The 11,606-nt window shown below is 41.8% G+C and overlaps 1 protein-coding gene across 5 annotated transcripts in view; it reads right to left on the bottom strand.

The window, feature by feature from the left end:
* Positions 1 to 11,606, bottom strand: part of depdc5 (DEP domain containing 5, GATOR1 subcomplex subunit) — a 102,225-nt gene that overhangs the window by 52,828 nt on the left and 37,791 nt on the right. For all 5 annotated transcript variants that reach the window (XM_086043029.1, XM_086043031.1, XM_086043030.1 and 2 more), the window contains 2 exons: positions 9,557 to 9,757; positions 5,518 to 5,650 (listed from right to left, as the gene is read on the bottom strand). In XM_086043029.1, coding sequence (XP_085899155.1) covers positions 5,518 to 5,650; positions 9,557 to 9,757 — 334 coding nt within the window. The remainder of the gene's footprint in view (positions 1 to 5,517; positions 5,651 to 9,556; positions 9,758 to 11,606) is intronic.

The following is an 11,606-nucleotide window of genomic DNA, read 5'->3' as shown; positions in this document are numbered from 1 at the left end:
ATTGTGCACCTTAAGGGGCAGACCGGCGGTAAGAAGAGAATGAAGCGAAAGCTTTGAGGACCTTAACTCAATTTGAGCCCATGAGGGGCACTTTTCCGTTTTTCCATCCAACCAATGATTAACTTTTCCAATATTACACGCCCAATAGTAGTGATAAAACTATGCAATGCCAGGCCGCATTTATGCTTAGGTAACTGTATAATGGCCTTCTTGATGCGGGGAGGCTTGGTCAACCATAAGAATGAAGAGATCAAGCGATCCAGTTGGCAAAAAAAAGATTTCTGAATGAAAACCGGAATATGTTGGAACAAGTAGAGAAACTTGGGCAGCATTACCATTTTCACCAAGTTAACCCTGCCGGACAGTGACAGCGGAAGAGCGGACCAGCGAGCCAAGTCCTGTTTACACTTATTCAATAACGGGCGAAAATTCATATCGAAAAGATTGTCGAAGGAAGGAGTAACAAACACACCTAGGTACCGAAACCCCCTTGGTGTAGTTTTAAAGGGGAAGGAGTGTGTTAATGACATACTAAATAATTGATTTAATCGGGAGAAGTTCACTTTTACCAAAATTTAATTTGGAACCGGAATACTTGCCAAATTGAGACAAGATTTCTATTACTGCGGGGACAGACGATGAAGGGTTGGATAAATAGAGGAGCAAATTGTACGCATAGAGGGACAGCTTATGAGTAATGCCATATCTTGCAATGCCCTCAACCCTTTCCTCAGTTCGAAGCCAAATGGCCAACGGTTCCACGGCCAAAGCAAAAAGAAGGGGAGAGAGGAGGCAACCAATGAATGGTACCACGATGCAGGGCAAAGGAGGCAGACTTCATGCTATTTGTAATGATGTGTGCCGTCGGACAATTATAAAGCAAACCAATCCACGCAATGAAGTCAGGACCAAAGCCAAATTTTCCCATCACATAAAATCTCCATTCAACTATATCGAATGACTTCGAATATATATATAACTATATTGAATATATAAATAACTATATCAAATGACCTATAACATGGTCAGTCCACATAAAACAGTGGTGTCAAAGTCAAATGGACGGAAGGCCAAATAAACATTTTTGCTAGAAGCCGAGGGCCAGACTGATCGAATGTTCATTGAAAACTTTCTAAATGTCCGGATTGGATCGGGTCCTTCGCGCCTGCTGATGACGTCACACTTAATGATATATTTCTGTAATATATTTCTTTGCCTAAAATTCCATATCCACAAATCCAAATTTAGTCACACAAAACCTCTCCGTAATTTTCGAGGCAGAAACCAGACAGTATATAAATTCTATTCTGGATTCTAAAAATATGTAAGCGATTAAGACTGTTTCTTTATGTTATTCATTTAGAATAGAAACGGAGAGGAGGACGAACAGGAGAGCCATTCCTTTTTTTTGACTGAACGGTTGTCATACTGTATTGGCGTTGGCTGCGGCCCACATTAGCCGGTTGGACTAATAAAAACATGATAATTAAACTACGTCTAACGGAGTGTTCTTTGAAGACGCTACAATATATTATAAAACGTGCCGTCATCGGCGGGCGCAAAGGACCAGATCTTATCTGCTACTCACACTAGATTGCTGCGGTCTGCGGGCCGGTTCTAATAATAAATCAATATCATCCCAGGGGCCGTAGAAAACCTTCTCCACATCCGGCCCGCGGGCCTTGACTTTGACATATGTTACATAAAACAACAAAAATAAATAATCAAAATTGACAACAATAAACAGGACGATAACACTGGCCTCAGTAGAAAAGTAGTCCCTTAGCCCTTTGCACCAAAAAAAACAAACAAAACAAAGGTGCGGGTGGCCATACCAAAAGCATTATTTCAATGCTTTTGGTATGGCCACCCGCACCTTTGTTTTTTTTTAATAATAATAAGAAGAAGAAAAAGATAAAGAAAAAAAACAGGTTGGAAGGCGATAAATTGAAACACCGGACTTAAAACATTAGCAGCCAGTAACAACCCCATAACATGGTCAGTCCGCATAAAACAACAAAAAGAAATAATCAAAATTGACAACAATAAACAGGATGATAACACTGGCCTCAGGTAGAAAAATAGTCCCTTAGTCCTTTGCACAACACAAAACAAATAAAATAAAATAAATAAATACCAAAAGCATTAAAATAATAATAATGAGAAAAAGAAAAAAAAAAGGGTTGGAAGACGATAAATTGCAGCACCGGACTTAAACATTAGCCGCTAGCAACTAAAGCAAGACAAAAACTATGATCGTTGGGCCGGGACGCCAAGAAGAGAGAAAAAAAATATTAAAAAAGGCAAACACCTAAAATTACAAAACGTTCAAAGAAGTCAAAAAGGCAGAAGCCTGTTCCACCGACGTGAAGCGTTTTTTAGCACTGTCTTTTTGGGAGATCTGTAGCCTCACCGGGTAAAGCAAAGCTTGTCGGAGGCCCATGTTGTATAGTTTCGCCATGACATCACGGTAGGCCGCGCGTTGCTCCAACACGTCGGGTGGATAGTCCTCGTAGATAAGAATCGGCGAGTTGCGGTACCTCAGTTCGTTCTTCCGTCTACAGGCCTCCCGGATGACCAGCTCCTTGAGTTGGTATCGATGAAAACACACGATCACCGGCCTGGGTTTGTCGCCTTGTCGAGGTTTAGCTGTGAGACTCCGATGGGCCCGGTCCAGCTCCGGGGGGGTCGGCAGCAGCTGGTCCCCAAATATCTCCACCAGAGTCTCGGAAAAAAATGTTGTGGGTCGGGGGCCCTTAAAAACTCCGGAAGACCAATAATCCTGATATTGTTGCGCCGGCTTCGTCCCTCCAGATCCGAGCTCCTCGACTTTACCTTAGCACAGGCTTCTGATAGCATGGAGACCGTAGCCTCCAAACTTTGTTTTCGGTCATTGGCCAGGTTGAGGCCGGACTCCAGACTCACAATTCTTTCACCGTAACTCGTAACCATGGTCTGCAAGGAGTCAAATTTGGTTTCCATGGAAGCAAAAGCCGACTTGAACTCCGCCGACATCGCCGAAGCTATGGATTTTCGGTGCTCTTCCAGCAGGTCAGTGAGAGCCACCATGCTAAGTTGGCTAGCGGCGGCGGCCGAGTCGTCCTTTTTAATGTCTTTTTCCTTCGCCAGTCTGGTTCCAGATGCCATGGGTAAAACTCAAAAATATAGCCACAAAAAAATGGAGCCTTTTGAAAAAAGATTGGCTCACAAAAAGTTAGGTTTTGTCAAGTCAGTGTGGGAGACCATGCGTCTATTCCATTTGCCCTCTCCCGAGCTCATCTTTAAAATCTTAGCAATTTCCCTCCCTTCCTCCTCCAAAAGAAGACCGCATTCAATAACTAGTCATGTGTGCTTTTTTTGCAGGACACAGCAAAAGAAGAAGCACTTGTCTCAGTCACATTTGGGATTCTGAATGTAATTGAAGATGCTGAGCAGTAGGGTCCAAACGCAGTGCACCTCCAGCCCATCTCCACTGCTATCATACTTGGGTGGGAGGTGCTGTTATGGACAATATCAGACACTTTCTCCAGGCAGTCTCTCTTTTGTTTGATCTCATGTTTGCCCTTCACTTGAACTTCCCGAAGTCCATGGTAAACACATTTGGATTAATTCAGGCAGTCATGCTTGGACTGGGAAACAAAACCCTCCCTCCAAAACTGATCACACTGCAGGACAAGCTAATGGCATAGGCCAGTTTCATTTGCTGAATTGTACTTGCTGAAATTTACTCTTTACATTTTTTAACTAAAAAAGATCAAGTGGTTTGTTTGTCTCTCTGTGTGCCCTGTGATTGGCTGGCAACCAATTCGGGGTGTCCGAACGCCTACTGCCTGAAGACAGCTGGGATAGGCTCCAGCACTCCTGCGAGACCCTTGTGAGGATAAGCGGGATAGATAATGGATGGATGGATGCATGGTAATTACCATCCTATATTATGTTACAAAGCTGTCATTGTCTAGAAACATATCTTAACCATAAACTGTATCACGTTCGACTAGTTCTACTGGTTCAAAGACCACAAGCGCATCGTATATATCGCTACCGATACTTATTTCAGAGCGCCATTACTGCTAAAAAAAATTACATTAATTAAATATTCTGATGCCTTTCATTGGCTAAGAGACCAAGAATTGGTAAAAAAATAAAATAAAAAAAGAAAAAAAAAGAAAAATGATGTATCCGCTTTCCCGGCTCTAAAAGTAGAAAGACGTAACAGCGCTCCGGCCCTGGTGGTAGAAACGCCGTTATGCGCTCCTGGCCTAAATGGGTTAATGTGGCTTGCAGACAAAGGCACACATAGGCACGCACACGCGCAGGCACATGCATTCACTCACTTCTTATTTCTCTATCAATATTATTATTTCTCTATCAAAGTTATCAGCAACCTTATATCAAGTGGTTCAACTTCTCTCCAGAGCCATGTGGTTGACGCAGCAAATTAGCGGTTAGCAAGCTAACTGCTCCCCATCGACTACTAGCAGGGGAGGCAGCTTTATTTATATAGCGTACTGAATACAGAAGGTAACTTGGTGTGTTTTACACGAAAGTAAGATTGCTGTAAATTCAAGTGATTACCACTACAGGCATGTGTAGAGGGACTGAAAGCAAACAGAGCAGCCGCTTCGATTGTGTTTATATGATGTTAAATGGCTCATAGTAACATTACAACAAGTACAAGTAGTTGTGAGTTGTAGAAGAGATTTATTCAAATTTCGGTGAAGTCGCTAGCCTTAACTTACCTGCGCTCACTGGACCGTTCGCAATACTATCTCCTCTCCAGGTGTGAGTCTTGAGAAGCAGAGCAAACTCTTGGCACAACAAGCATTTTTCACTGCTGATTGGCTGTTACCCAGTGCACGAGCACTACGTCGGTGTTGTGGGCGGGTCAATGCCGGACAGAGTCACCAGCCACGGGCAGCAGACAGAGACATGTGCTGTGGCTATCAGAGCCAAAATAACTCTGTTTTTAATTGATCACAGATCAACTGTCGGATTAATAAAAAAGGCTGATGTAGACAATCGCCAAAATGCTAAGTATCGGACCCGGTAATCGGCTCGGACCGTAATCGGTCTATCACTACTGCGTTTGCCTGCATATTTAACAAACTTTACTACATGTGCATACAAACAAATTCTGATTTAAAAAAAAAGCTTTAAAATTTAAAAGATCCTGGTCCTACCTCATTGGGGATATTTTTTTTCAAAAACTAAAGCAGATACGAGGCCTCGGCCCACAGTCTACGAGACAAAAACGGCATGCCTAGTATTTAAGAACACAGTGCACAAGTAAGGACAACTGAAATTAACTTGTGTTTGATGCAAAAATTTATTTTACAAGAGTCGGAGTTTCAGATATATATGAAAAATGACCTCCAGGGAAGCCTGAGTTTCACACACACACACGCTACATTTGAAAAGTGACCACGAATCATTCTGAATCAATTTGTGTTCAAACAGGTAATTATCTGTATTATTTAATTTTAATACATTACCTCAGTGTATCTAAATGTATCTCACCTTCCTGTGGCCTCTTGATATGCAAGGTCCAGCAGCTCAGCTGTATGGGCATGATCTCTCTGATAACTGTCTTGCAACTCAGCAATGTTTTGCCTGGTCTGGTGATGGATTTGAATAGCTTCTCCAGAAGGATCTGAAGAACATAATAGGACTTACAGTGGATACAAAAAGACTGCACACCCATGTCCAAATGACAGGATTTTTTTTTTTTTCTAGATAAATAATTTCCAAATGTTTTCTACCATTAATGTCATACCTTTAACATGAACAACTCAATTGTAAATAATTGCTGTGGCAAAAAATCTTTTTACCATCGTGCGCACACATCCCACTTGGCCAATTAATCATAATTTTATGAGTTCTTTTTGCACTTAAAAACAATATTGCACCATCAACAAATGTTTAACGAAACAACCCCGGTTCAACATTTCACCAAGATATACCAGAAGCTGGGGGAACATATCACAACCCAAGAGCTACAAAAAAGTCTCTGGAGACCTACTCTAAACTCAAAAGGAAGTCATCCATTTTCAATTTGCTGTTATGGTCTGTCTTTTGAATTTGGGTTTGACTTTAGTTTCATGGTTTGTTCCTTTATCTGTCTGTCTCCTTAGGTTATTGAGTGTACGTACCTGTGCTTGTCATCCCAGTCCCTGGTATTAGCCAATTAGCTCCCTCTAACCCTTTGTGTTTTGTCCATGTGTTCCTCGTCTCGTCAACTTGTCTGTATGTAGTTCCCTGCTTTCTTGCAGTTCTTTTGCAGTAGTCTTTGTTGTCATTTGTCTGTTGTCAGTTGCTAGAGTCAAGTCCAGTCCAGTCATAGTGTTTGTTTAGTTTCTTTTAATCCTCGTTATTTTGCTGCGATCCCAGTGCCTTGTTTGCCTTTTTGTTTTCTTTTAATTAAATCATTTACATTGTACTTGATTTTCGCCTCCTGCCTCCCTGTGTTTGGGTCCTCCTCCACGCACCATATGACATAACAAACCGACCTGAAATGGACCCAGTGGGACAGGCATCACCATATTCTCTGTGTTTTTCTGGAAAAATACCTGTCTGGAAAACCGTGACCCTTGCTGCCATGACAGAGGCTCTTCAGAGCCTAAAAATGGCTGCGAGGGTTTCTTACCCAGAGATTGTCCGGCGACGCACGTCCTGCTGCCACCCCCCAAGCTTGTTCCGGCAGTGTGAGCCCTGCGGCCGTCATCCGAACCTGTTCCTGTTCCGGCGGCACGAGCCCTGCGGCCACCACCCAAGCCTCATGCTGTTGCAGCAGTGAGAGCCCTGCAAGACTGTTCTGCAACCCGAGCCTGTTCCGCCACCTCGCGTCCTGTGGCCGCCATGCCCTCCTGTCTGGCCGGACTGGCCCCGCCTGGATCTGCTCGTCTGGCCTCCGGAACGGCCACCGGACTAGCCCCGCCAGCAACCTCTGGTGTGTTGTCCGGGACACCCAACGAACTGAACCTGATTGGCGGGCCGCGGTCCCGTTTCCTGGGCCCCCTCCACCCACACTTTCTTTTTTTTTTTACATCTGGGATCCATCCTCTAAGCGGGGGGTAATGTCATGTTGTGTCTTTTGAGTTTTTTAGTTTAGTTTCACGGTTTTCCTTTTAGTTTCTTTGTCTACCTGTCTCGTTAGGTTATTGGGTCCACCTGTGCTTGTCATCCCAATCCCTGGTGTTAGCCAAACAGCTCCCTCCAACCCTTTGTCTTGCCCAGGTTTTCCTCGTCTCATCAACTTGTCTGCATTAAGTTCCCTGCTTTCTTTCGGTCCTCGTTGGATTGTTGTCATATGTCTGCTGTCAATTGCCCAAGTCCAGTCCTATTCTAACCCTAGTGTTTAGTTTCTTTTGATCTTTGGTGTTATCCCAGCGCCTTGTTTGTCTTTTAGTTTTCTTTTAATTAAATGCTTTACATTGCACTTTATTTTCACCTCCTGCCTCCCTTGAGAATTTTGGCCGTTGATAGCAGCCATGTTTTACCAAAATATCTTTTAATCTGATACACTTCATTTTCAAAAGATTTTTATTCAAATTTACCAGTATCCCAACATGCCAGTACGCCAACTTTCCAAGGGCCACAAGGGCCCTTTATAGCTGCTTGCAGCTCTAGTTAGGGTCCGAGCATCAACCATTGGAAAGTCCCTATAGTTTTTGTAGAAATGATTAGAGCACAAGCAGCAACCGCTGTGAGGTCCCTATTGTTTTTGTAGAAATTATATAATTATTAGGGACCGAGAAGCAACCGTTGTAGGTCTCTTGGACCTACAAAAAAAGTCTCTTTGAGCCATATGCTAAACCTAATAGAAAGTCAGTCATTTTGAATTTATTTAAAAGTTTGATGTCGCTTTGACAACAAAAGCTGCTTTAACTTGACCCCCATCATTTCTTCTAAAGATTTCTCACATTTGATAAAAGGTCTGACCTGAAGCCATCTATGCACTTATTTTTCATCGTAGTAGTAGTTTTGTTTGTGTCGTTTCTGACAACTTCAAAATATCACATTTTTCACCAGGCCCGATGAGACTGCAAACATTGGCGAGTTTTTGTGCATGTTTAGGGTCTCAAAAAGGTGATCATTTGCAGAGAAAAAAATAATAATAAAATAATATAATAATTTCTACAAAAACAATAAGGGACCTCACAGCGGTCGCTGCTCGGGCCCTAATTAATAGTATGCAAACTAGTGTTGTATCGGGTGACCTACCGATACCAGTATCGGTATCGGTAGGTCACCCGATACCACATTAAAATGCTGGTATCGGATCGGGTGGTACTAACAAATAAAACGCTGATGCCGGTTATCAATACTGGTATCATTATTTGAACGCAGCGTGCATATTTGAGAGCCGCATGCGGAAGGAAAATACGAGGAGAAGCCTTATCCATTATTAGCGTTATAGGTCATCGGTCTACTTATGTCTAGTTTGGTGAAAAAGGTCGCTATAAGGACATACATCGCCACATTGGAGGCAGTTGCTTGGGGGGACTTTGCTGCTATCAAGAGCCTGCAATTACTTTGGGGGCATGTCGGCTGGATCTTTGTCTCGTAGCAAAGTATGTTGCTTTTGTTTGACACAGTACATCGATCACTAGTTTAATGGTGTAAAATGTCTTTCATGAAATGGTTTGTGTCCAGATAAACTCGTCTTTATGACCCGTCAAAGCTTTTCGAGCTCGCCCTAGCTTGCTAACTGCTAACAAAGAGACGAGTTTGTTTACAACACATCGCTCAGCAAAATGTTCTATAATGTTCCATCAACGTATATGAAATTTGTAGACCTATATAATTAACAGATTAATGTTGAACAGCAGTGCAAACTAAATCTTGAATGAAAAGTAAAAAGAAAACAATAACTGACATAAAGTCATCAAATCATAACATTGTATGTTGTGATGGTGTTAAGTGGTCACGTTGAAGATTTGACAGCCAATGTGCGAGTCTGCTTTCAAACAACTTCGTTTTTGCCTCCGGTTAATTTGAATCACTGCCGGTATCACAAAATAAAATCTCTAGTTGACCAATTAGAGAAACCATAAACAGCACAGGTGCTAACCATTTTTAGAAATACATAATGGACTTCTGTTATCTCACTCACTCGACTGCTTGCCCTCTGGCAGCATACAAATATTGGGGGGGGTCGGTTAGAATCACTGAATATATTTTAGAAGTACAAATGCTGCATCCTGCTTTATTACAAATGTACATTCATGTGAAAACAGTATTCACTGGCCCCAGACACTCCTAGCTGCAAAATGTCTCACTCTCACAACAACGAAGAGGTATGAAAATAGCATGTTTATTCAACATGTATTTTGTGTGTATATGTTAAAACAGATAATTCGCAAGTGATGATTTAAATTTGAATAATTTTACATCCAAGTGAGTGTGCAATTCTTTAGAATTACAAAAAAAATTGCGCTTATTTTGGATCTTTTTCAAATGGCGAGGCGGCCGACACTGCACCGCCAGGTAGTGGAATTGGTATAGGGGCCAAAAAGTGGTATCGCAACAACACTAATGCAAACAAAGTACAGCTCACCAACAGGGAATATGTGCATCCAGCGCCTACGGTTAGATGTGAGCTTCATGGGCATCCTGGTTGGTGTGAAGGGATTTATAAGCGCCCTCTGCGATGTATAACCTCCTGGCTGTATGCACAGAATGGACTCAGCACTTCCCACTGTGAACCTCGCAGGGGCACTTGAGTCTCGTTGAGATTCCAGCGTCTTCTCAAACAACTCTGAATAAAGAATAACAGTGAACAGGAAGTTAAGTGTGGATTATTGACTGTTTTTATCTCTACAGTATAGGAGTGGAATGGTTCACAAAATCCAAGGTTTGGTTCGATTCTCAGTTTTGTGCCATTCATACAACAGAATATGTCACGGGTCCCGGCAAATACAATGGGGCAAAAAAGTATTTAGTAAACCACCAATTGTGCAAGTTCTCCCACTTCAAAAGATGAGAGAGGCCTGTGATTTTCGTCATAGGTGTACCTTAACTTTGAGAGACAAAATGAGGGGGGAAAAAAAATCTGAGAATCACACTGATTTTTAAAGAATTTATTTGCAAATTATGGTGGAAAAGAAGTATCTGGTCAAGAACAAAAGTTCATCTCAATACTTTGTTTTATACCCTTTTTTGGCAATGACAGAGTTTAATCTTCAATGCCCTTGCTGATGGAAGGTTTTACCCAAAATCTGATGATACATGGCCCCATTCATTCTTTCCTTCACACAGATCAGTAGTCCTGGTCCCTTGGCAGAAAAACACCATCATGTTTCCTCCCCAATGCTTCATAGTAGGTATGGTGTTCTTTGGATGCAACTCAGCTTTCTTTCTCCTCCAAACACGACAAGTGGAGCTGTAACCCAAATAGTTATATTCCTCTTCTGGAGCATCCAAATGCTCTCTCGCAAACTTCAAAAGGGCCTGGATATGTACTGGTTTAAGCAGGGGGACACATCTGGGATTGCAGCATTTGAGTCCCTGGCAGCGTAGTGTGTTACTGATGGTAGCCTTTGTTACTTTGGACCCAACTCCTTGCAGGTCATTCACTAGGCCACCCCACATGTGCTTCTGGGATTTTTATTCACCGTTCTTGTGATCATTTTGAGCCCACAGGATGAGATCTTGCATGGAACCCAAGATCGAGGGACATTAGCACTGGTCTTGTATGTCACACAATTGATTTCTTCACACTAAGCTGCTTACCTATTGCAGATTCAGTCTTCCCAGCCTGGTGCAGGTCTATAATTTTGTTTATGGTATCTTTTGACAGCTCTCTGGTTTTGTCCGTAGTGGATTTTAGAGTGTGACTGTTTGAGGTTGGATAGGTGTCTTTTATACAGATAACGGGTTCAAACAGATGTCAATAATACAGGTAATGAGAAGACTTATAGAAGAAGTTACAGGCCTGTGAGAGCCTGAAATTTTGCTTGTTTGTAGTGGACTTAATACTTATTTTCCACCATAATTTGCCAATAAATTTTTTTAAATCACACAATCCGATTTTCTGGAAATGTTTTCCTCATTTTATCTCTCATAGGTGAGGTATACCTATGATGATAATTACAAGCCTCTCTAATGTTTTTAAGTGGGAGAACCCACTTTTTTGAGACTGAGACAAGATCATTATTTGAGGAAAACACTGATATAATTACTCTCAAGATAAATTCAGATGATTAAATATGTGATCTTATCAGTACTCTCAATAAAAGCTGCAATTATTAATTAAGTCTTATATGGTGCACATTGACTAATATGAATAGAGTAATGATTATGTGCATAATAATCATCTCTACCTAATGTGTGAATGAGCTCAGCTCGCGCACGAATGTTAACTTCATCATTCACGGGACATGAACACACACAATTGTCATATTTTTTACTATAAACACCACCACGCTGGATTTTCAATGAAAATTCAGCTTTAATTTGAAGGGATTTACAGTACACCCAAATCAGGTATTGCTGTCGAAATTAGTTGGGCTATATTTATATGCCTCTCCTATTTTTTTTTTTTTTTTTACGACAGGGGTCAGCTAGCTACAGGCTAGCATTGATTCTCCTCGGATTAAACAGAGTTC

This window comes from Filicampus tigris, chromosome 10, assembly GCF_054856515.1.
Source record: "Filicampus tigris isolate MCC_2025a chromosome 10, RoL_Ftig_1.0, whole genome shotgun sequence".
NCBI classification, from domain to species: Eukaryota; Metazoa; Chordata; class Actinopteri; order Syngnathiformes; family Syngnathidae; genus Filicampus; species Filicampus tigris.
The sequence above is the reverse complement of the archived record's forward strand: the minus strand, read 5'-3'. Positions and strand labels throughout refer to the sequence as shown.